Genomic DNA, 27,776 nt, shown 5'->3' on the forward strand with positions numbered 1-27,776 from the left:
TAGAACATGTCTCGTGGTGGTTTAGGTGTATACTTGTTATATTATATACGAGTATATCTATATACCGTGTGTATATATATATATATATATATATATATATATATATATATATATATTTATCGATGTTTTTGAAAATTTAGTACTTAACTGGATCCGAATTTTCGGACGAAAATCCCAAATATCTCGAAAACGGTCTGTCCCAGCGCTCTAAAAAAATTTACGACCCCCCTCGACGTTGCCCGTCCGTTCCCAGTATACCCGTCGGATGATAATATTTTCAAGTGCCCCTGGGACGCCGTTCAGAAATTGGGGTGGGGTGCCACCGTCATATCTCGGCAACTGCTCGTCCAATTTTCACGATTCAAACGGTGAATGTATCACCAGGTCGAGCGCTAACTGTTTAACGCATCGGATACACTTTTGATCGAGTGGATCTTGGTTATCCGAAATTTAATGTTTTAGCCCTATGTTTTGTTTGCACTCACCGAACATAAAACGTACCGATCCGATTTTTCGCTAATACGCTCAAACCTATGCGCTAGCGCAACTTAAAGTATAAACTTATGAAGACTAAAAAGTAGAAAATAAAAGATATATAAGAACTTTTTAAAAATCACTCTAATATTATAATGATGTAAAAAATATGTAAAAAAATTGTTAAAACACCATTCAAAAAGGTAAAAAGTAATTTTAGGACGGTATCTGAGAACGAATTTGACAACAAGCTTTGCTAGTGATATTTAAGATTATGTGACAGTCATAGCTTCAAATTAAAAAATTGATGTTTTTGCCAGTTTTTTCTTACGCGTGATGAATAGCTTAAAGATTGGGGTGCAAACATGCATAAGAAAAAATTGGCAAAAACATAAAATTTTAATTTTGTTGCTGTGATTTTCACATAATCTTTCATATCACCTTGAAAGCTTGTCATGGTGAAATTATTTTTTACCTTTTAGTGCGTTTAATTTAAGAGTGGGTTTTAAAATCTCTTTTACATATTTTTTTAATTTTTTATGTGATTGTTTTTCTTCACAAAATAATGATATATAACCAAATTGTAGGCAACGGAATGTACCGATCACTAGCGGAGAATCCCGATTCGTTAGTATAAATTTCTAATTTAATTTTCGTTATATCTATTCTCATGACTCAAAATAAAATATTTTTACACAAGAGGTAGTAAGTTTTCCGCCCGCCAGGGCCTACCTGCGGAGGAGTGCCGTAGACATGCCCTGCAGCTATTAATGCTATTTTTATTTTGTCTTCAGTCATTTGACTGGTTTGATGCAGTCCTCCAAGATTCTCTATCTATAACCAGTCGTTTCATTTTGAAATACTCCCTAAATTTTACAGCCCTAACAATTTATTTTACGTATTCCAAACGTTGACAGCCTGCACAATTTTTCCCTTCTGCCTGTCCCTCCAATGTTAAAGCGACTATTCCAGGATGCCTTAATATGTGGCCTGTAAGTCTGCCTCTTCTTTTAATGCTATAAAATTTCATTATAATTCACCACCCACCACAAAATTAGAAATCTAGATAACTTTTTATTCGTTGTTATTTTTCAGTGAAATTTTTTTCGTTTCTTCTGTTTAACATAGTAAACGTAGAAAAATCAAAAAAAAATCTGGGAAGGTGTGTTTTTGGCGTATGGGAGAAGAAAAAAATACCGATTTTAAAAAAATGTTAAAACTTTTTCAGGTTTTTTAAACATTATAATGATCAATTTTATAATAAAACTTCATCATAAATTACCCCCACCCCAAAAAAAGTCGCAAGTAACTTTTTTCATGTATCGCATTATTTTTCCGCTATATAAGTATACATAAGCTTTAGCAGGAAAGTATTACAATTATGTTGTCAGATTATTTAAATTGTTTTGTTAATAATAAAAAGTTCAGCGTGTAAGTAAATTCTTACAGTGGTATGTAAATTATTTATGTTTTATTTTTTTTTTATTCCATATGTATAAATTAAAAGAATTTAAACTTAGTGAAACACAATAGTGAAACGTAATAATTGTACTTTTGTACGTTTACACCCATTAATTAATTGTTTGTATTAATTAAAATTTTAAACAATTGTTAAGTTTTCTTATCGCACGGTAGAAAAAATAATTGAAAAAACTTTTAATTGCTATTTAACTATGTGATACTTCGTAACAACCGTCTCTCTTTTACAATATTTTCCGTCTCTCTTTTCAAGTCGTGTTTTTTTTCTTCAATTTTTAGTTTTCTCTGCGCTTAACTGTGGTTACAATTTAACAAAAAAAAAATGTAATTTTTTGTTTGTCATATCATCCTTACGGTTTACACATATATGCGCATGTCTGTTTGGATAATTAAATGGTAGATTATTTAAACGTGTATACTTATGATATTTAATTATTATCTCAAAGAGATTGAAATAAAATAGAAATATTAACAATTAAAACAAATAAAGAAGTGATTACCCGATTCGAGCGTGGAATTTTAAGTGGTTTCGGCTAAATTTAAGGTAACAAGTTTTGTTTTGAGCTGTTCAAAATGATATTATGTAATTTTTTGAAATTTTATATAAGTAATTGTTTTGTGTTTTATTTTCTGTTATTATTTTTATTAACATTTCTTTTATTTTTTTTTTTATAAATGTATTAACTCCTCAGTTTCTATAAATTACGATTCCTCTACAGTCGAAATAAGCTTGTAGTTTTATATTTTAATTTTTGTAAATAGTTTTTCAGCATTTATTTTATTTTAATAATAACTATTTAACTCTTCCTTTTTTATTCATTAAATTTTGTTTACATTTTAAAACCGTCTATATTTATCGTAACGTTAAAGTATTACTTTTTTAATCGTAATAAAGATTTTAGAAACTTTTTTGTTGAAACACAAAGTTGTTATATTTGAAGGATGTTTACAGTTATCACAGTTTTACTGGAGCATCTAAAAATGTCTTAATTTTTTTTATAAAGAGTTTTCTATGTCCATTGATACGTATAATTTTTTTTGTCATCAGTTATATCTTAGTGAAGAAAGTTTAATTTTTTTTAATGGTTTTAATGAAAATTTAAAATAGACGCTTTAAAATTGCAATTAATTGTTAAATAATGCTACATAAAAAATAATAAATAAAAGAAAATTAGGTTCGGGTTTCGTTAATGAGTCTGTATTAATAACAGAAAAGTTTATAAGGATTGTCTACAATTTGTATAATTTTTTTTTGATCTATTTTATTTTATAAAAATATTATAGAAATAAAAATGATTGGCCAGTATTTATCCTAGTTTACCGAAATTTTTTTTTTTAAGTACTCGTAATTTCATTGAACAATACATTTCTATTGTTTGTTTTTTAGAAGGCTTGTGAAATTCTAACTTTATTTATACACATTTCAGCCTGTAGGTTTATTCGACCTCTGTACAGGAATCAAAGACCTCGGGCAAACGTAGGTTCAACATTATTCTGCTTCTTAACCTGAAATATATCCATTCATATCTTCAGTACGTTATCCGATCGTGGATCACAGAACTTAAAGCATAAAGTTCAGATCAATAAGATGGAAAAGCGGTAAACTATTACGAAGCGCGATCTACCTACAGAAGAGCCGTAGTATCGATATACAAGTGTACTTAAATTTTGGTTTCAGAGCTCCACTCCAGACAAGGGAACCTTTGGGGAATTACCACTGATCTATATATGACTGGATAGGTGATCCCGTGTATTAAAATCGGTAAAATTTGAAGCATAAACTAGCGCCACTAAATGAGTAGTAGAACTAAATAAAATGAAATGGCGCATGCGCAGAGATAAGTGTAAGAGTAGGGATAAAACCACGTTTTAAACCGATGCAGTAGAAGTGTCCTGATTTTGTATTTTGAACGCTGATCTCTATATAACTATATATATCTGATCTCTGTATAAATTTTCTACAACTGTCCGTAAATTTCTGCTTGTGTTGCGAAAATGACCGTTCGTTTGGTTATCTGACTTGAGTAAAATAAACATCCATCCTTAACTATCACGATTATAGTCGTCCAATGGTTTTATTTATTCGTAGTTCCTAGCCGCTCATTCTGCGGCGCTGGGGTATGCTTCAATATCGAACACTTAATTCTATTTTACGCCATAAGGATCCCCTATCCAGTTATAGACAGATCAATGGGAATTACATTCCAAAAAGTTGAAAGATCGTGGTGCGTTTACGTAAGATGGGAACAACGATCCATTTTTTCCCTTTTTTTCTGATAGACCAGATAAAATAAAAATTTTTAATTCAGTTGCTTTTCATCCAGAAACTCTTAGAATAGCCTCGCAATTATTAAACGAATCTCATGATCGTCTTCATAATTGTGTGTTTTTTCGTAATAAATATAAATACAGGTGTCCCATAAGTTCTCATACATTTTTTTTTTGTCTTCAGTCATTTGACTGGTTTGATGCAGCTCTCCAAGATTCTCTATCTAGTGCTAGTCGTTTCATTTCAGTATACCCTCTACATCCTACATCCCTAACAATTTGTTTTACATATTCCAAACGTGGCCTGCCTACACAATTTTTTCCTTCTAAATATTAAAGCGTCCTTCCAATATTAAAGCGACTATTCCATAATTTCATAAAAAAATTTTATGAAGTTGTTATGTTGTTTGAGGAAAGGGTAAAAAATATAAACAATTTCAAGGAACGTATCATCAACGCCATTACAAGCATAACTCCATGTATGCTTTCTGATACAACATGGCCTTCATAAAAAAAATATTTATTTTTACTATGTATGAAAACTTATGGGGTTACGTGTTCTTTAGCAGTGGAGGACGCGCATAGAAATGTGTTTTCAAATCAGTCGTAATTATGTAGAGGATTTTATATAAATAAAAATGGTTTTTCATTAAAAAAATGTTTATTTTTCTACGGATGAAAACTTATGGGGATCCTGTAGTCCAGATATCCCGTTACAGCTTAGTTAAAATATCAAAAAATTATTCCCAAAAATATTAATTTTTATCTCGGTTAATAATTTAATTTTTTTAATTTATTACTATTACTTTCTCCAGAGCAAGATAAATTCAGCGAGTTACTTTGTTATTAAAAAATGAGATTTTAATTTACTTGTTGCGGTAAAACTGTTCGGACGATTGTACTCTGAACTTAATGAAATTCTTAATTGAAAGAAGTTACGGACCGCATTTGTTAAAATCAGTTTCTTAGTTTCAGAGTTATCGTCGATTCAAGTCGAATGCGGCAAGCGTTAGCGTACGTTCATACCACACGCGCACACACTTATACAAACTTTTTATAACTTAGAAGAGTAAGAAGTTGAAATGCTCATTTAAACTTCATAGAACTTGATTTTACGAAGATGTTCAAGTGATTTTTCTCGTAATTCAATAAAGGAATTGTATCCGTTCAAAATTTTGAAAAATGTTTTCTTTGAAAGTCGTTATAAAGTTTATTGGTATGACGTGTTTTATTGTACTCCTACTATTTTATTTATTTACTTATTTTTTATTTGTAAGCAAAAACAAAATTTTAAATAGTTTAAGGAACAAATTACCGGCAGATAATCTTCAACGAGCCACCTTTTCAGTCAGAGTTATGATAAACTTACCCTTTTAAGGTTGTTTATAATCGATTCGAACTTTCTTGAGAAATGCATGAACATATAAGATTCAAAATACCGGGTAATTGAAAAAGGATTTGTCGAATTTAAAAGCATATAAAAGTTTATTGACATATCATACAGATTCGGTTGAGGTCTCATTTCATAGAAAAACACATCAAATTTGTTTGACCATTCACTTTGGTACTATATGGCTTCCATTTATAATGCGACATACATCCGAACTGAAGTCGATTTCATTCTAGACTGCAGCTAGCAGGTCGGGAGTTACCTTAACTCGTTAATTCGAAGTCTTAGCTCAACAAGATAAGCAGAAAAAGGTGGTACAAAACCCGATTTTTGATAAAACCCCACAAGAAAAAAAAAAAACAATCTGTCGAGGCCAAATCAGGGGAGCGAGGTGGCCAGGAAATTGGACCTTCACGACCAATCACCAAGGTGGGAATGGAATATCAAGAAAATCTCCAACTTCTAGGCGGTAGTGAGGTTGTGTCCCGTCTTGCTGATAGTAATAACGTCCATGTTGGTCATCATCGTCTAACTGAGGAATTAAAAAATTTTGAAGCGTGTTCAGATAAACGATACCATTTTCAGTTGCCACCTGGAAGAAGAACGGACCGTACTGTTTTTGTTTGCTTATGGCATAAAAAACATCGGCCTTAAGGCGGTAATCACGAATGTGTTGGAAAGATTCATAAGGGTTTTCGCTACCTCATATTTGGCAGATGTGGGTGTTCACCTTGCCGCTGATGTGAAACGTTGACTCATCACTAAAAATTACATCGTCTAAAAATGTATCGTTATCTACAATTCTATCCATCATTTCCACACAAAACTGCAGCCGAACAGATATGTCGTCATCTGTAATTGTTGAACCACGGTTTGTATGGCTTCAAGTGCAATCGTTTACGTAATATGAGCCAAAACGTCGTGGGTGGATGTCAGTCTAACGTTACCCATGTCGAGTTGATTTCTTCGGACTACGTTCAAAGCTTTCTCTGTTATTTCACAGCAGCTTCAGGGACGCGTAGATGTCCTGGTGATTTTGTATGTTCAACATAAAAACTTGTCTCAACAAAGGCTTGATGCTAAGAGTAGGTGGTACGCCTTCTTCTTTTTTCCCGTTTAGCCTCCGGTAATTACCTTTCAAATAATACTTCAGAGTATGAATGAGTGTAAATGAAGTTTAGTCTTGTACAGTCTCAGTTCGATCATTCCTGAAATGTGTGGTAAATTGAAACCCATCCACCGAATAACACCGGTATCCATGATCTAATATTCAAATCCGTGTAAAAATAACTGACTTTACTGGACTTGAACTCTGGAACTCTCGTCTTCCAAATCAACTGATTTGGGAGGACGCGTTTAGCACTAGACTAACCCGGTTTGTTTTAATTGTACGCCTACTTGGATTCTCCCTACCTTACTGTATGAAAATACGTTGAATTGTAGTTGGGGAATGCAAATCGTGAAACCAAAACACACTTCGAGCACGTTCCGTACCGGTAAATATATCCATTGTTAAAAACAGCGGTTACAGCGCTGGTGGCCGAATTCGGTAATAATGAACTACGCAAATTAAAACTTGATATGTTTTGCTTTGAAATGAGACCTCAACCGAATCTGTAAGTTATCTAAATAAATTTTTATATGCTTTTAAAGTAGCGAAGTTCTTTTTCAATCGGGTATACCGGGTTAACGAAAAGTTAGTTTTTCCAATTATTAATTAGAAAACCTTTTAAAAAACATCATCGATGTGCATTAAACATGTAAGGAAGTGTTTTAAATGTTTTCCTTCGGCACTTATCCATTCGCGATTATTAACCACTCGGCTATTCATATCTCCCAACATTATTTAGTTTTTCCTCCACCTACGACGGGGGAAGATCCGTCTTCATCAATACTCTACGATTTTCATCAGACCAATAAGAATATTTATAAAAATTAACTAGGCCATTTAATTAAAAACATGCTTTATTACATGTTTCATTACATTGCTTTCATTACATGCTTTATATCGCTGATCAAAGGAAGTTGAAGGATTTGGTTCACAACACATAATAGATTTCTCACAAAATCGTAACCTCCTGATAAAATCATCTTCATGTCTTCATGAAGTAATCCCAGTCGGTAACAATTGAGCTTCTTCAGTTCCTTTAGAATTTTTCCTAATATTTCTTTTTACCTCCACCCTAACGAAAGCTTTTCTGATTGACGTTTTAAGGGCTCTTGATTGGTGTTTACATAACGAATTGTATATTTTTTTAATGCAGTTAGTTTTTGGCTTGCCTGAAAGTGGTGCATCACCAATATCCTATATAATATTCTCAAATATGTTTAGATTACGTAAATCTGTACGGGTGGTTAGTAGAGATTAAAAAATTCACATGGACGGGAGCAGTATTCTTATTACTTTTTCACCGTAAACATCATTATTTTCAGTTCAGATACTGTAATAATGAGCTGAACAACTATCGAGTAGTAGTTATTATTTTAATTTTTTATTGCAAATTTAAAATCAAAATGTCTCACCTGTTATGAAATGTTTTAACATTTAAACCTGCTTACAGGGAAAAGTGATTTTACCCCGCCTATTATTCACAGTTTTGTTTGGAAAGAATATTATTACGAGTGGTAAACTGGTCAAATTTTACTTCTCTATATATATTTAAAAAATTTATTTTAGAATAAACGAGATCACTACTTGGAAAAAAGCCAGGGATTTTTTAACATACAATTTGCATTTTAATCCGTTAATTAGGCATGTGTGTTACTTGCCTACTTGTTTCTTTTTAATTCAGATAATTTATATTACATTCATCCTAGTATTACAGTTATTTAATTTGTGTGGTATTTTGTTAGTTGGATATATTTACGGACTATAAAAGTTTTGGGTGGAAATATCAAGGTTATCCTGACAAATGTTGTAAATAGAAACCGACAGGAGTTGTTAGCTTAAGCTGCGTAAATCGTATGTATATTGTTCTTTAAAACACATTTTCTTCTTTTTTTTTCTATCTTTGTTGCATTTCCATCTGGCTTTTATGTATTTAAAACGCTTTTTTTTCTTGAAAAGGTGGTGATGGTGTTATGTCTTCGTAATTTGTGATTTAAAGGAATCGATGAATTTATTTATTTTTCTTTCCTTCTTTTAATCTTATTGATTCTAAAAAAAATCCATTTAATTTCGATTAACCGTATATAATTAATTCATTCTATATTATATTAATAACGCTTCACTACATGCTTCCTCTTATAGTGTTTCGACAGGTTTCAATTGAATTCCCTTCGTTTACTTCGAACTTAAGAACTATCATTTTAGACAACTTGTAAATCAGATAAGTCCTAAGATAGTCCTTATATAGATAAAATGTAACAAATTCAGTTTTAGAAAAATAACTAAATAATACATTTCTATATATATTATGAATCTTAACACTTAAAAAAAAATTAAGGATTTTATTTAAATAAAACACACAACTTCTCACAATAAATTTCAGTCTGATTCTTTTATTTAATTTTGGCCCCAGAAGTTCGTACCTCATGTTTTTTGTTTTTTCTTACGTTCGGTATATTATCATCATTTTGCTCCTCTCCTTCACAGTTCTGATTAATGTTTCCGCGTTTCAAAATTTATCAAAGTAACTAAATACTTCCTTTATTTCTTTCAGATTGCCTATGTTTCTAAACTCGTACAGTATTAATACTGGTGACCCACCGGGTTGGTCTCCTGGTGAACTCGTCATCCCAAATCATTTGATTTCGAATTCGAGAATTCTAAGGTTTAAATCCTAGTAGAGGCGGCTACTTTTTAGAATACTAGATCGTGGTTACCGGTTTTCTTTGGTGGTTTTTCCCTGTTTAGCCTCCGGGTATTACCGTTCAGGTATTACTTCAGAGGTATTAACTTTACACTCATATGTATGAGTGTAAATGAAGTGCAGTATTGCACAGTCTCAGTTCGACTACTCCGGAGATGTGTGATTAATTGAAACCCAACCACCAAAGAACGTCGGTATCCACGATCTAGTATTCAAATCCGTATAAAAGTAACTGCCTGTACTAGTACTTGAACGCTGGAACTCTCGACTTCCAAATCAACTGATTTGTGAAGATGCGTTCACCACTAGACCAACCCGGTGGGTTTCTTTGGTGCCATTAACCACACATTTCAGGAACGGTCGACATGAGACTGTACAAGACTGCACTTCAGTTGTTTTCATAGATATCACCGTCATTCATCTCTTAAGTACTTAAGTAATACCTTACGGTGGTTGAGGAGGCTAAACAGGAAAAAAAAACAGAGTATTAACACTGGTAATCTTTTTTTATCCACTTTTCGAAGAAAAGTAAGGTATTACTTTCGGTCGCATGGTGAGAATGGGAAGGGTGAAAATGAATTATCTTTACGTTTTGAGGTATCAGGAGTACGAAAAATACCAATCAATTAAATTGTGGTTTCCTTATATATTTTATTTATAAGCCTATGTTTAAAATTACGTGGCTGGAAAATCTCCAAAACTGCTGGATTAATTCCATTAAAATTTAGATATGCTGTAGTATTGTATCGGGAGTTAGTTATACATGTGAAAAGTTGATGAACATTGGTCGAGACATTCTTGAGTAACGCTCAATTTAAGATAGAAAAAAATTGAGCGGGGCACCTTAGAAGGTTGTTATAATGCTGCGAGGTGAAACGTTAACGTTTCTTTATCTGCAGTATCTATCTCGTATTATACGAAAATAATTATAAGTTGTACTCCATATATATATAAATGTGTGAGCGCGTGCGCGTAGTCAAAAATCAAAAATTTTTTTATACTACCTTTTTTGGCGTACCCCCAAGGGTACGCATATCCCTCTTTGGAGAGCACTGGTTTAGAGGAATCGGTGATACCTATTGTTAATTTTATTGTTTTCTCTGTAAAACATATTTTATCTTAAAATTAGAAAAATCGCTTAATTTAATCTTATTATCCTGTAAAACTAAAAATTTCTTTTTAATTTAATCGATTAAAAAAAAAAAAGAATTTCGAAGTTCGAAGTAAGTAAATTTATGTTTATAATAATATTATTTTTCCAGTCTTTTGCCGATTCGTCATTTGTAAGATGTGAAAAATCATTTTATACTTCTTTTGTAAAATAAAAAAACTTTGTTGTATTTTTGTTAAGTAAAATATATTTGTTTTGTAAAGTATAAAGTGACCTTTCTGAAGATGATTTTTCATCTTGTATTGAAATGGAATTTGTTTGATTTTGCCGTTCTTTTTTTTTTCATTGAAAATCTCTTTATATTACATCGGAATGATGTATTTTTAAAGTGGGTTCGGTATGTAGGTCAGCCGATCGATCTATTCTTTTGTAAACTAGTATAAAATAGTAAAACTACTCTAGTACGTGTGATGGTTTGACTTATTTTATTCGTTCACGGCTTGATATGAACTGTCTTTTTTGTGTGTTCGTGTACTATAAGAGTAATAGATACGTTCTACTGTGAAGTCTTACGGATCAATTTCTCGATATCTTTTAATGTGAAACTGTAACAGTTATATCGGTTATTTAGAGTGAATGTTGTATACTTGAGATTGTCGGTCGTGTCGTGTAAAAGATCGAACCAGATTAAGGTTTCACGGTCTTTCTAATCTTACATTAGAAATCGGTGATAGCATCATTTGTACCAAGATTGAAAGTACCGACCGGTTTTTTATTCTTATTTTCTTGTACTATTTTATCTTAGAAATTAAATGTTGTATTAATTTGAAAGTATTAAAATCTTTTAATAAAAGTTTTGAAAATTCACTTTATTATAGGTATTCTGCGGTATGATTTATGTCAACATACGTATTGTACAATCCGAATTTTATTTGATCCTGAATAATATTTGGAAATTAATGTCTGTCTGTTTTATTTTAAGCTTTTCTGCCAGAAATAAAATTTGCTATAGTAAGGAATATATTTATAGGATAACCGCACGAGTAGGTAATAGAAACTTTATCGTAGAAAATGTGTACTGTTGTCAAATATACAACTAGGAATTTGCAACGAATTCCTAAAGTAGTATTCCCAGAATCATTATCATAAGGAAAGTTAAAAGATAAGAAAACTGCTTGATTGTAATATTACAAAAAAATGTGGTTTGTTAATGCCAGTTCGAAGTAAGGAAAGTTTTAAATAAAAAAATTGAGAGAGTGAGATAGAGAAAAGCTTTTGGTTGGATTTCTGAAAATAAGTACGTTAGTTCTTATTTAGTTAAATAAATGAAGGAAGTTTATATATATATATTCTCTCTTGTACAATTACTTTGTAATATTAGGTTTACTTTTTGCATACGTAAACTTAGTTTTGCGCTATCGCATGAGGTCAATTAAAAAAAAAAAATAATAATAATTACTTAAAAATAAGTTACCAATTTAATTATGCCGACCTTTGTGGTGGAATGATTTATTTTACCCTTGTAAAATAATTATTAGATTTCTTTTATCCTGATGGCTTCTAGGTTGAAATTCCTGTCATATTTACTTTGCAAAATTTCTCATCATTATGGTAATTGTAATTTGGGAAACATGTATTCTTATAGTTACATCAGAGAATAAATAAATATTATTAGTTCCGATCGATTAATCATTTAAACCGAGGAAAAAAAACGTATATGTTAAATTACGTAAGTATTATTTATCTGAAAACAAAGAAATGAAAATAAAAACATTTAGAGAAGGAACGAAATCATAAAAGTTTTTGTTAGAAAAAAATAAAACGGTAGTTTTTGAACAAATTATAATAAAGATTATTGACCGGTTTCAAACTGGTCAGTTTTCCCACTTTTCAACTGGGAAAATGTCTTTCAAGCCCTTGTACCGGTAGCAACGTTATTTTTCTGTTGTTGGAGATGTTGTGATTAAAATTATATTTGATTATTTGGTAAATTTGTTGTCGAAAACAAATTATTATTGAATGATTATTCATCCGGGTTGGCCGATAAATTATCATTAACTTATTTATGAAGCTATAGAAACTGGATTCAACTCTGTAAACATTGAATTATAAAAATCTAATGATTTTAACAGTTATTTTATGAATTAATTTTGTTATTACTATCTCAGATATACTTGTGCACGTATTTTAACGTGTAAAATAATTTGGATGAAATTGTAGAAGCAACTCCAAACCTTTACCGGGAATCGAGCTCAGACGATCTAGAAATCAGAACTGTAACTTAAGACACTCATCGCCTGACATGTAAATTCTACCAAAAACTTATGTATAATAGAATCGGCTTTGTCGTACTAAATATGACTATGTAGCTAGAAATATATTGCCGCTTTGCTCGGTCATTATTCATTGTTTTAATTGAGATACACGAAACGGTCATTCATTCCCGTGGGTTACCCCATTTCACAGTAATAAATACGAGTACGTTACAGTACTCTACCGTATATGTTTACTGGAACATACATAAATGTAAACCCGACCGTGATGTCAGAATGCCCCGTTCGTCATGCGTAATAACAACTTCCTCTCCACTTCATGTTCACGAACAGCGTTGCAGTATGATTATATAACATATTGTCGGTCAATTTTTTTAATAACATTACTAATTAAATTATTCGGGATGTCTGTTCTAACTTTTCAACTTACTTAAGCCCAATTTATCCAAGATGAAATTGGCGTACTCTTATTTCAGTAAAATCCGAAAAGTCGATTAATAAAAGAAGTCATTCTTTATTAGAGAAGAGTAATAAAAGTAAGATATGACTGTATTGTTGTATGTTTCGCAGTATAGTTAAAATCACCCATTTTGATACTAGTATATATTTTTTAATGATCAAAACAAAAGAAAATGTAGATAAAACATTATAGGAAAAAGTCTGTGCTTTGTTGTATGCGCTTTGATTCAAGAAAAATTTTGTTTATGAAGAACTTACTAAATATATTTACGTGTTGGATAAAAAATGCAAACGTATATTAAAATTCGTTTATTGAAAAATTGTAATGTTTTTTTTTTTACGTGACTATTATACATGTTAAAAAATCAAATTGATTATTTTGTTGCAAAAATGTGTGTTTTATGACTACATTATTATTTATTTTTCTGTTGGACTTTTTTGAAGGAAGTAAGATGGAGGAGAATGAGGAGTTCAGGAAAGGATGAGAGAGGATAGAAGGGTAGAAAGGAAAAAGAGGAGAAATTCTCGGTATGGGACACGTACTACTATAGTAAGACCGGAAAAATTAATTGTACTTATACAAGGATGGAACGGAAGGGAAGCTATACTCGTAACAAGAGACCCAGCACACGTACAAACAGTAATGCTTGTTTATCAATGACAAAAGGACTTTTGAATGTCTTAGGTTGATCTATCCTAGATCATTTTTTCTTAAATTCATTGTATAATTATTATTATTGTAGGCTTAGCATTTTTTACATGTTACAAAATCTATTTCTTTAAAAAAAAAATATGCTGAATGAACTGGATCAGCCTGTAGTTAATTCGTGAATAAATAAATAGATTTTTCTCATTGTCTCGGTGCCAATTTACTATGACTGAAAGATTTATTTTCACTATTGTTGCTGCTTATATCTCCGCACAGTTTCCTGGTACACATACGGGACGGCCCAAGAAAAACCGAACCTAAAACAAGCGAAGAACGTGAACTGTAAGGCGATGTTATCCAAATAAAAAACAAAATCCTATTTACATAGGTTCCTTCCGTCTATTGGTACTACTGGAAATTTCGACCGCCATGGTTCAAGCACAGTTTGACCCGATGAATCACGTTCAGTAACTCGTCCCGTTGAATGTTGGTGACGGCGTTGCGTATATTCTGTTGTAGTGCTTCAAGAGTTCGAGTAATTGTCGTGAGTTTTCAACAGACCAATATCGCGAATTTTGCGAATTAACGTAGCCACTGAGGTGGAACTACGCCTCGTCCCTTATGAAGTAGCAGGTTTGGATCGAGTAACCAATTTCGATTTCCTGCAGTAGCCATGTGCAATACCGTACACGTTTATCGTGGTCTGTAGGCTTTAACTTTTGTAAAGTCATGATCTTGTATGGCTTCAGGTTCAGGTCCTTTACGTTACGCTGGAGATTCTTCCCTCTGCGCCTCGGTCCTTTTCACAGTTATGATGCTTATTTATCAAGCACAGACCCAGTTCGTTCAGACTTCTTCATGAGCTCGTATATTTATGCCTTGGCGCAAAGATCACTGTTGAATTTTTCTTGCGCTCCTTCGATCGATCTGCCCTGTGCGTAATATTCCTTGACGTTGAATATTCTGTTACCCTTCGTCATCGGCATATTCGTGTTTGTGCACCGGTAGTTGGGTTTATCTAAACTCCGTTTCCTTCGTAGCTACAGGTCGTGTACCCCTTTTGCGTTTTTCCCCTCTCGCCGTTTGAGGTCAATATGCGTCACAACTCGCAGCGTAGCATTGGAAATGTTATTGCTTGTTGCTACCTCGAATACATCTACGCTTTTCGGTTTCCCCTCTCCACGTCTGGTTCGTTTTATCTTGAGCCATCCAGTAGTATGTGTTTAAATAGTGAGCACTATCGACAAATCCATTCATCTTCCCGATTTTTTCATGATTGTTTTGAGATATGATCGATTGCATTATTGATATATCACTACTAGTTATTGTTTTTAAAAGCCTATATATTTCAGAAAGAAATTACTAATTTACTCCAACTGTATGTAACTTCCTGAAGCGTTCACTATACTTAAGGATTATCTCAAGTTGAAGATTATAGAAGACAAATAAAGGAAAAAGGAAATACGAGTTATTAAGGAAAGAATTTCGTTGAATGTTTTCCTCTTTTTGATAGAAGTTTTATATTCTATTACTGTTAAAAGAGTCCCGTGGAGTTACATCTACAGAATGTTTCATGAAGAATGGAAAAGAATTTCAGGACTAGCAGTGAAAATAATGTAAAAATTTGTGCGATTTAAATTTCTTTATATGCTCTTTTATTATTAGAAAGAAGCATTATGAGAATGCAATTGTTAACTACATATAAAAAGCTGAACTCCCAAACCGAATTGTGAATATTATATGGCGTTATAAGAAATATACAAAATTGTATCCAGTTAGGTAAGTTAGGTTTTAATATGACCAGAATTTATAAACGTTTTACATTTTTGAAGTTTGTTTTATTATATAATAGTTGATTTTCAATTTTGTAGGGTGATTTGTACATTTTCATTTCGATTGCTTTACGGTTTAATCTGTGATAGGTTATTCAATTGTTTATTGATTTTAAATTTCGTATTTTTTCCCGAGTTATGGCTTTTTAATTTACTCTTGGTGTGTCTCCTATCGGTTCTTTTTTCAACCGTTTATCTTATTTCTATTTGTTAAAATTTCTTTTATGTAACTTATCGCTCTCTGTTATTGCCGTTGTACAGTATTATGTAATTTTTTTACGTGTAGTGTATGAAATTTTTTTGTTTGCAGTCTTTTAGCAGTAACAGATCTAGTAAGTCACCCGTAACTTATATGCATATAAAACCTTCAAATTGACTGAAAGACATAATTATGTTGATGCGAGTATAAATGAAAATCGATAACTCATTTACGGTATTTACTTTTTCTGGGTTCAGCGTATTGATTTGGTAACGAGCGAAAACTGTATGTAGTAAATAGAGCATAAACTAAATGGGAGTGCCTGAATTCACAAGTATTATACTACTAATTGTAAATTCAGCTTGTTAAAGATACTCTGCATTTCATTATTGTAGCTTGTTACATGTTAATTAGGGCTGTTCTATGATAATTAGCTGAATTAAAGCTAAATATTCATCCGAAGTAAATCAGTTATACGGGTTAAATTAGTTTTACGATCATGTACTCGTTTTATTCTTATTCACTCGGTCGTCTTTTATGAAAAACTATACAAAGTTGTGTTATTTTCAGTTTAAAAATTACTTTTTTTTCAATTATAATGTATCTCATTGCGATCCAATCCTTTTTTTTAAGTATGCGGTATAGGACAGTTATTTATAGTATTTTTTTCATTAATATTAAAGAAAATAACTTTTTTCCATGCGTGTCAGTGTAGCGCGCAGATTCTTATTTATTTTAGCGACTACACGCTAACCGCCCAATTACGGTTATTAGTTCAAGAGGAATTTTGTTGCGTATGAAAAAATGCCAAGCCTGACTGTTATAAAAATATAATAGACCAAATCAATTATATTTTAACAATATCCATTCCCCGATTATCTTTCTATCGGTAGGTACTACTTATATATTGATTATAGATTGATTCGACGACCTCTCGATCTGGCGATCGATGAGTGGCTTCAAAAGATGCGTCTACTTGTGCGACTTGAGTCAAGAAAGCCGGAGTAAACCTAGAGACTTCGCAATATAATACGAATCATTAAAAACCTTAAATATCTCGGTAAAAGATTAACGTAAAAGTAATTTTACCTTTTGATACGCCATAATATGATATTGCTGCTTTCCAATCTGAACTTTAGTAAAATCAGTTAAGTATTTGGTACAAATAAATAGCTATTTTAAATGGCTATTTAAACAGATTGGAAAACAAGATAATGTTCAAAAACACTAAATCCTAAAATTAAAATTTTTATTTAAACCTAAAGAGCCGTTTCTATTGTAGTCATCATTTGATGGAAAAGTACCTCGTATATGTTGAAAAAAATATTTAAAAATGTTACAAAATAAAAACAAGGAATAATAAACAATATCAATTAAAAAATAGAAAGACAATTAAAACGAGTATATAGGATTTTAGAATAACAATATTTATGAAATGTCCATATAAATATTATATAACTGTCGTTACTCTGGGCAATCCCAGTAGAAAGCGTAAACTTAGTTTAAAATATCTAAACCATTTTAATCTTAAACCCAGTCTTATTTCCATCGCCACTTAGTAGAGGCCGTGTTTTAGCGGTTGCGTAGATTAAATATTTATCAAATACGTTAAAAGATAGCATGAAACTTAAACCGATCAGAGATATCCTTATTGTAAACAAAATTTAGCATTTAAAAATATTACATTTTAATGTTGTTGTGATTGAAAATCTTTCACATAAGTTTTTTTTGACCGATTTGAATTTTATACAGCTTATATTGGATAGTTTTTAACAAGAAAAGTTAATCATTCAGTATTGACGGAAAGTAAATTTTCCAATTATGTATTTTCTGTTTATGATGTATATATTTTTAAAACCATCCTTTGTATTAAAATAATTTTTTTGACTAGTTTATAGGCATGGTGTGCTACTGCCGAGTTTCTGGTCTTCTATGTTTATAATGACCTAAATGCTATTTTATTTTAGTTTTAATCCTTCCTAATTCCTTAGATGTAGCCACGGTAGCCTAAAAATTGTGATTTTTCATAGAAATATTTTTTTCTTGTTGCGATACGGAGGGCAGTAATTTTTAGTCCGTTCTTTCTATCATCCTCCCTTTCGGTTATTCGGGAATAAAATTATTTTTCTGTACCTGTTAAATAGTTTTTTCTATTTTTTTTCTGTATGTTATCGGTTGTTTTTCTTGTAAAACTATTGAATTATCTGTATCATTAAAATTAAATTCTGTACGATAAGCCTCTAGACCATGCGGGGTAGTCTGTTTGCTCTGAAAAACATCCTATCAAATGTTAATAATACTACAGCTTTTATGTGAATTTCATTAAAATTTTTTCTGAGCAATTTCGGGTAGTGTAATTTTTATTTTTTTTTTAATTTTTACGTTAATAAGTGAAATACTAACCTTCCGGGTTAGTTTTGTTAAACCCAACGTCGCAAAATCTCCGGAGGTCCCGGGTCAGGTATGGAATTTTTACACACGTTACAAATAATTTATCTCATCCTCTGAAACAATACCGAACGGTGGACTCGAAGGTTAAACAAAAAAAAACCCCGCAAAATCAGCTGATTTTCGAAGTTGAGAGTACTAAGGTTCGAGTCCTTGTAAAGGCGGTTGCTTTTATATGAATTTCAGTGATAGACTGAGGATATCGGTGTTCTTTGGTGGTTGGGCTTTCAGTTATCCTCACGTCTCAAGAGCTGTCAACCTAAGTCTGTTCCAGACTACATGTTTACACTTGCACTATAGCTACGGCAAGCCGGTAGCAGTATTGCATTTGTCTATACGCACACACCCAGACTAGGCAGCAGCTGTAAAACTTGTTGGAGAAAACACACTTGTTTTCTCCAACAAGAAGTCTGATAATAAAACTATTAGAAGTCATAATGTATCGAGAATGATCTATAGTAATTGTCGGGAGAGATTATGTATCAGTTGATATTTCAATTAATAGTGCTGTCTAAAGGATATGAGGTAGATTTTGTGAAGGGTTGAGTAATAGAATATCCTAACAATAATTTCGTGTAAATTGTTCTACATAAGGGACATTTATAAAGTTTTACATGTATTGTTGCCACGTACAACAGCTGCTGAGCTTTCATATCGGCGAGCGCGGCGCTAGCCGTTCAGATTTCAGCGGGACTACAGCACCATTATGCGCCCACCAAGCCAGCTGAGCACGCAACACTCCCACCACAACGGCCCCTACAGTTAAAGGCACCTATAAAAATTCCGGTACCAGTACTGCTAGATTATGCGGGCCTCAGGAGACGTATTCCTGCTGGGCCGGAAGGCTTTAGCACCGAAAGGACTTCAGGGGACGGACTAAAGGAGAATCTCGCCGGGAGAACGAAGCGTACATGCGGCTTGTCTCCCAGGATCAGCCCCAGTGAATACTTAGCCGGTCTAAAGGATCGGAACGCAATAATTAATTCCGTCGAAAATAAATATAACCGCCATTAAATTACCAGCCCGATAAAATAAAGACACAGCAGCAAGGGACTTTTGTCCATTAGTTTAGATTAGTAGGGAGGTACATAAGTTTCCCGCTATGCTTGCATTCCGTTCCGTGCTAGATTATTCCGTCGCCACCACCTGGAAAGGTGAAGATGAAAGAAGAAGTTCTCCGCTCAGTCCAACGTGAGACCTCTTGGAGGATTCCAACATCCCCGCCGAAGCAGCAGGTCTGGTCGGGGTAGTTGGGCGTAGACGCTACCTTCCCGCCCCAGCTTGCCGGACTTTAAGCGCCCTGGCCGGTCCAGGGCTTAAGCGCCCTGGCCGGCCCAGGGCGAATGGGATCGCTCGGGAAGAACCGCCTCGGCCGTGCCGGTGGAATAGCCCGCAGACCCAGGTCGGCCTACGCTGATTCGACTGCCCGGTGTCCCCCAGAGCTCCGCCGAGGCTGCGGGGATCTGGGAGCCACCACCGCCACGCTGTAGTGGGGACCCGTCTGCCGCTGAGGGGATGGTCGGTCCGATTCCAACGGACGCTACTCCCCGACTATAGCCGAGCCGACCTCGCCAGGGCCTAGCTTCCGGAGCCAAAAATCCTTCTCAAGGCTATCTCGCAAAACACATAAACGGCCATTTGCAGAACCATCATTCCAATAAAAAACTCAAATAGCCGTTTTCAGATCTACTAAAAGGTTCTGAGGTGCCACGTGCCGTCGAAGCCATTCGGTGACAGTATGTATATTCCTCTATGTATTTTTCATTCTAACGGCATAATAAAATTACGCTAATTAGTAATAAATTTAGTTTCTGTTTATTTTAAGAGAGAACGGAATATATTAATAATATAAAGTTTCGTGGTTTTGAATTTAAATAAAAACTATAACTTTACGAAGTTTGCGACCGCCTTATCGTAAGCAAAATAATGAATAAATAGCTTGCAGCGAATATTCTATATGTTTATACGAGTGCACAGTTTGTTAAACAAAAATGAAACGTTTTCAATTTTTCTTTTTGCACGTTTTTGACTCATAACTATCATAATACATTGTTAAAAGTAATTATTATTGTTCAGCTACAAAAGTCAAATATTTTTTTCTTATTGTTTGCTTTCATCTCATAAATATATTTTTGTATTATGTAATGTGTAGGAGTCGTATGTATTGTTTAGTAAAATACATTTTTTAATAGCTCTGGACTCGGTAACTTTGAGATAAAACACGTATCTGGAGTAATTATAAATATAATAGTATTATTGTAATAGAATTAGTTAATAGATTTTTTTTTTAATTAAAAAATTAATAAATTTGCTTTTATGTAATACATGTCGTGTAGTAGTACAATATATAATATAAATTTATTTTTACGCATAAATTCTTTCTTATCGCTAAAATTAATGTTAAAAAAAGAAATGTTATCTCACTATTCGGGATAAACATTTAAAACCATATTTCTTCCTGTTACAAGTAAAGTGATATATTAAAACGGATTCAAAAATAAAACTGATTGTGTGCGTTAATAACAATCATTTTTATTTCTTCCTCTGTTTCCGGTTTGTTACAACGAACTATATTTTTAATAGCGTAATTATTTATTAGTAGTGATTAATTTGCGTTGATTGGCTTGATTTGACAATTAAATTAACAGTTCATCAATTTTTAATGAATCGCTTTTGTGATTGTTTAATTAATAAATCGTGTGGTAACGATAAGAATTATATGTTTTGCATTTATTAATTAAAGAATTTTATTAATTTATTTATTTAGCATGAGTATAAATACATCTTATTTTCCGTTAGTGCTATGCGAAACGTTTAACTTTTTGTTTCTAGTGGTCAACTCTTGAATGAAGATAAAATGTTTTGTTTCTGCAGAAAGTAGTTGCCGTGTTAAAAATGTACTCTGATTATTCTTAATGCTGTGTTTGATTAAAGCTTCACCATTAATCGTAATTATTTTCTGTAAGAATAATAATACACATTATGTAGCCACTCTCTTTGACGAACAGATCCTCTTTTACAAGGATTCACTTTTAGGGGCTAATATCACTGCATTTCAATGTACTTGGCTTGCTGAAATGTGAAAATTTGGTTTAGTATATTTGAATGAAGAAGAGAATAGGAAAACACTTAATTCCTCACTTTTTGTGGTAAACCTGGCATAGTAATGTTGTTATTCTTAAGCCGGATTTACACGTTTAGTACTGTACGCGAACTGTACTGCTAACTTGTGACTGTTTCAAATAAAAATTGGTATAACCCATTTGTAATCCTTAGATAGACTGTTTTCAAATTACACATGTAGGACTGTACGCATACCGTGCTCAGAAAGTACGCTCTTCTACTGCTTCAAAGAGGATTCATCAAGGCCATGACAGACGACAATTTGACACGATCGGCGCAAACAAGAAAATTTTATTTGATGAATTGGGAAGTTTATTCGTAAATGAAACTGAAACAAATGAAAATTTAGAGTAGTATTAAAAAAATTAAAATACAAGTATTAATTTTTATGTCAGATTTGTAAATTTCCGTTAATCTTTGCTTGCACTAGGGCCTCTTCTTTATCGCATCAACTAGCCATGGAAGTTAATGCGAAATTTAATCGATTTTGATTTTTGATTGATTTCGGTTCATCACTTGTATTGTATTACGCGTACGATAGAAATCCAGGAATTTGGTAAAAATCTAGAAATTACTATTATCTTTCACTTCCTTCTAATATGTTACTTTTATCTGTAAATACGCAGACTGGTTCTTTACTTCCTCGTGCTTTCGAAAGGTTCTTCTAAATCGATTTTTTGATACTTTATTTGTTTACTTAATTTTTAGAACCCAAAATTAACATCTAACTTAAGTATAAACATTTAACTTAAAGTTAAATATTTTTGACGTTTGGTAGTATTTATTTTAAAAGTACATTCGCTACATGAAAATCTTTTACGGGATCAGGAATTAAGGATTTTCTTTTGTCTTTTTTATTATTTTATGAAAAAATTAAGCTCTTTCTTTTTTTTTTAATAATCTCTTCTATTTATAAATAAACCAGTTCCTAATCTCATATCACAAAAATTTCTTAGCCTAAATTTCCTTTAATTTAATAGCCTTAACTTTCTTTTAGCCTATTACTTAACAGATCTTTAAATAATTAAAGATCAATACTCCATGTCTACCTAAATGCATCTGATATTTTGCCCTGCACGCAACACGTTCTTCGCTTTGTTCGCTAGATATCAGTCGAATAGATACGACTTGAGACTAGATTTTAATTATACAGTGTAAGTAACTGATTATGACGTCTTACCACGCGGACTTAACATGTGTAACAGTTATTAAAAAGATCGGAACAGTATTTTACCGTAAAGTAAAAAAATTATTTTGGTATTGTAAAACAGTGCGTTACATATATTGATTCTATTCGTTGGTGAAAATAATTTCACGTAGGCCGTATGCGGTGCATTTTAATGCGTTTACATACCGAAAAGCGGCATTTTAATGACTATAAAATTGTGTTGCCTAATTAAAATCTGTTTGTAGTTATAATGAAGTTTTAATTGACTATTCAAACTCGTTGGTTTTACTCGTAATTGAAATAAAGGGATTGATCCAAATTATAATTTGATACAGAATATATTGCTGCTGTTCCATTAGGTGAATATATATATATATATATATATATATATATTCATCCAGTTTATTTAAATAAAAACTCTTTCAATTAACAAATACAATCGTTGTTAACCAAATAATGAACTGCACGAAGCGAACTGAATTGAAATCTTCTCAACGTTTAAGTCATTTCAACATGTAATCTTTTAGTGTACTTATGCCCCTGTTCGGTGTTAATTTTCAAATGGGTTTGTAGGAAGGTTTGTTAACTGTTCGGTGTTAATTTTCAAATGGGTTTGTAGGAAGGTTTGTTAATCGATGGCCAGAATGTTAGAAGCAAGTTTGTTTCAGTCCAAATTTCTTTGTGTTCCTAGTATTGGGAAATGACCGTAAACCGTTTCACCAATTTGTGTTGCTAGAACTATAACAATAAAAAAGTGTTACTGAAGGAGGGTTATTTATCTAATCTATATTTTTGCCCGTTGTATAACCAAAAAAAGTTACTTATTTTTCTTATAAAACTTCGGGAAAGGGATCTCATTGCAAGTGCTGTATAATTTTGTATTTTATTACTGAGGTAGAATTACTAATAAACACTTATATACAGTGTGCCAAATAAGTAGTAAGACAACTAGCATTGCATCGAAACTAAGAAATTTATTTTAATTTTGCAGTTACATGGATTCAGAATAATCCCCTTGCACCTCCACACAACGTTAACATCGATCATACGAGTTAACGTTGAAAGAACGCGGAAATCCTGATTTCGTACCTCCTTCAGTCTGTCGGTCACAGCACGTTGAATGTCCTCAGTGTCACTGAAACATTCTTCTTTTAAAGCACATTTAATCTTCGGAAATCGAAAAGAGTCTGCAGATGCCAAATCGGGCAAATAGGGTGGGTGTTCGAGCACACAGATCTGTTTTGATGCTAAAAACTGTTTCACGGGCAGTGCACAGTGAGCCGGTGCATTGTCATGCAAAAGAACCCAGCTCTTTCTTTGGAATATATGCGTCCTGACTCGACGCATGCGAGCAAAGAGACGTTGCATGACGCTAAGTAGTACTATCCGGTCACTGTTGTGACCTCAGAAAGAAATTCACGATGCATCAGTCCAGAAGCATCGAAAAAACAATCACCATTGTCTTGATGTGTGATTTCTGCAACCTTAGTTTATTCTGCCTCGGTGACGATGTTCCATGCCGTTCCATACTATGACTTTTGTCTCTAGGTCGAACTTAAAACACCAACTTTCATCTCCAGTTAAAATTCGTTTCAACAGATTAGGAACGTCATTAACTGCGGCAATGAAATTGGCGCAATATGCAGCTCGATGCTGCCTCTGCTCCTTTGTCAATGAATGTGGCACAAACCGGGAATAAATCTTTCTCTTGTGCAAATCTTTCTCCAAAATGGACTCGGCCGTTTCCTTACCGACACCAAGTTTCACTGCAAGCATTCTGGTGGTAATTCGTATATCATTGGCAACAATTTCTTTGGCTTTTTCCACATTTTCATCCGCCCGAGCAGACACAGGACGTCCGACGCGTGGTTCATCTTCTACGAATTCTCTTTTATTCTTAAATGCTGAAAACCAGCGGAACATTTGTGCTCGACTAAGACAATCATCCCCGTAAACACGTCGTCTTTTTAAACTTTTGATGCCGGTTTGCCTAATTTACAGTAAAATTTTATCACAACTCTTTGATCCATGGTGCTACGTTTGACCGCCGCTACTTGCACAACGTTACGTTCACGACTCTTGTGCGTGCACTGGCTGAATCATCGACACAATCGAAGCGTGTGCGTGTTCAGCACAATATAGCGGGTGGAATGGTTACCACATTTGGTGCGTTTCTTGAAATTGTTCCTGGAAAAAATCAATCTAATTTGGCACACCGTGTAAGGACGAATTTCGGATATTTCTTTACATTAACTCTCCTGCTTAACATTTGTTTTGTAGACCCCTCTGGTGAAAATTTAAATATTTCTTATTTACTTCAAACGTAATAAAAACGTTGGATCTTACCGCTGGCTAACGAGCTCTGAAAATACTTTGAGACTTCTTTTACGCTGCGGGTAAATAGTTAACAGTATTTGAGTATAGAAAATTTAATTATTTATTATATTATTATTTATCTGTTACGGCATCTGTACTTATTAAGAGTGACCCACAATTAGAACGTTTTACAATTTCTTTGACGTAATCGTGTAAAAGTTTAATTATGTGCCGATGTATTCTTATCGCGTATTTCCTTCATCTCCATCGCGGTATATAGGTTTTTTTTTTTGTTAAATGTGGAATTTTTTATTTTTTGTATTAGTTTACGGTTTTTTTAATTACAGTTTCTTTGTCGTTTATTTTTATGTAAAGAATCCGGCATGTAAGAAAAAAATCAAAAGATAAGCTAAAAAAATAATTTTATAAACTCTCTCCTTATGACAGTTGACGACAAAATACTACCCCTACTATTATTGTAATATTGAACCTCTTTCTAGTATTATCTGGTGCAGCATTTTAATCCAAGGTAATTTGTTCGTTAAGTAAATAGCAAATATTTTACGTCTATTTTTTCGTGTTTGTACGAAGTAAAGGAAGTATTGTGATCGCGAAAAATTTCGGCTTTCAGATTTCAACGGAAATATGCATTTTGACCATCCCTTAATCCATTTTGACTAGTTTCGGCGTGACGTCTTTACGTACGTATGTATCTCGCATAACTCGAAAACGATTAGTCGTAGGATGTTAAAATTTTGGATTTAGGACTGTTGTAACATTAGTTGTGCACCTTCCCTTTTGATTGCAATCAAATGAACCAAAAGTGTCCAAAAAAGTCATAAATCCAACAAAAAAAATTGGGTTTTGGACTTTTTCTTAACTGCAGTAATAACCCCTCATTGAGAGCTTTTCAGCGATACTATCATAAATAGTACTTATTTTCATTCGTTACAGAGTTATAGTCAAATAAAATTTTAATTAATGAAATATTTTGATCTTACAAAGGAAGGCACATCGGTTAGAATCAGACTTCATCTCTCTTTTTTTTTAATTTAAATATATTAATTTATTAATAATTATTAACTTTTGTAAAAAAAAATATTACGGTAAATAATACTTCAATAAGTTATTAATGAGATAAAATTTTATGTAATTTTTTTTTTTTAAATGTGCATATGTAATTTAATAGGCGTACAAGGAAGTCGTGTTGTGAGCACATCATATTTTTAGTTACTGGTTAGGAGAAAAAACTGATGAACGAAAATAATGTTAAATGTCACTTCCTGCACGGAATGGCAAATACGTAACTGCTTAGTTATATTCGAATTGATTTCCTCTGAAAAATACTATTAATTCCTAGTTTAAATGTCTACTACTTACTAAGCGCTATTTGGTTTTGTTCTTGTAGATAATTTACGAACATAAAGCAAGAACTTCTTAGCTATACACTTTAATGAGAAAATAAAAAAAATTAGCTAGTGAGATCTGCGGGTAAATGTAAATGTTTTTCTAATGTCAACGGTTAGAAGAACGTTCAGTTATTTCGTATAAAGGAAAATTCACGTAAAAATATTCGTACTATCTTCTCGAACACATCTTCGGGTTAATAATTAGTTGAAAGTGCGTTCCGAGCTGCTAATTTATTTATCTTTGTTTATTGTCAAGCTGGCATATTAACCTTTTGAATAACCGTTTTCAATCGTGTTTGAAATACCTTAACTACCGAATTTATTACCCTCACCAAGCTTACTGTCAAGAGAAAAAAAATTAAAAACAAGCGGAATGAAATACGTAACGATAACAACAGTTGTACTCTTTATAGCCGTGACGTCAGAAGTGTTTTCTTTAACGTGTTTCTTAAGACGTAACCATAAACGAAATGTTTTTATATTAATTTTTTACTTTTAGTTGGTATCTCACAACACTACGGAACTCGTCAAAACAATAATTTTTATTTATAATTGATTAGCAGTTATCAATATCTGATTGCACGTAGTTGTTGTCACCAAACTTAGATATAGCAACGGCATGTTATTAACCCTAATCTGATCTCTTTTCCTATTATAGTTTTTACTCGGACTATTCACTCTCTCTTAATAGTCTGCTAAAACAAATTAGTAGCGAACACGTTCACCTTGAGTTTTCAATCATTTATTTACGATTGGCGGCGGGACAATAAAGTTTGTGTTCATTTTTGTTTTGTTTTTACGTATTGTTTTAGACTACTATTGGTAGATTTCATAAGAAAGTTACCTATTGTAATGGGTACCATGATTCGATTTACGAAAAATTTCGACATATCTTTGCGTTTCACAACTCCCAGACTTTGGAGTCTGGGAGACAACTCCCAGACTTTGGAGACGGTGATTTTGGAATCACCGTCAGTTCAAAAGTTTATATATATATTTCACTTTCTTGTGGACACGATAACTGCCTTAATTTTGCGCCAATCACTTTTCAAATTCATACATAAAATATAACGACCCAAAATCTCGGTCGAGGTCGTTAATGGGCAAAATCGGACCGTGGTGGTGGAAATGGGGGACTTATTCAAAAAAACAATATCGCTATAACTTTCTTATTAAGTAAAATATCGAATTCGTTTAAAGTTCGTACTATTCTTTAGATAAGGGCCTAAAACTTATGTAAGTAAAGTTTTTTTGATATCGCCAACCGTTGGCCCAGGGAGTGGAAAAATGGAGTTCTGAAGATAAAAAAAAATCATACCTCCCTTAATAGGCACAGTATGTAATCGGTATAAAGTGGTTTAGTCCT

The 27,776-nt window shown here is 32.8% G+C and overlaps 2 protein-coding genes across 3 annotated transcripts in view; one reads left to right on the forward strand and one right to left on the reverse strand.

The window, feature by feature from the left end:
• The window catches only part of Evi5 (ecotropic viral integration site 5), a 517,609-nt gene that overhangs the window by 222,846 nt on the left and 266,987 nt on the right, over positions 1–27,776 (forward strand). The window lies entirely within an intron of this gene.
• Positions 24,171–24,608, reverse strand: LOC142329492 (protein GVQW3-like). Its single transcript, XM_075374164.1, has one exon. It carries the CDS (start codon positions 24,606–24,608, stop codon positions 24,171–24,173), a length of 438 nt encoding a protein of 145 aa, XP_075230279.1.

Source organism: Lycorma delicatula, chromosome 8 (genome assembly GCF_047948215.1).
Source record: "Lycorma delicatula isolate Av1 chromosome 8, ASM4794821v1, whole genome shotgun sequence".
Lineage (NCBI taxonomy): Eukaryota > Metazoa > Arthropoda > Insecta > Hemiptera > Fulgoridae > Lycorma > Lycorma delicatula.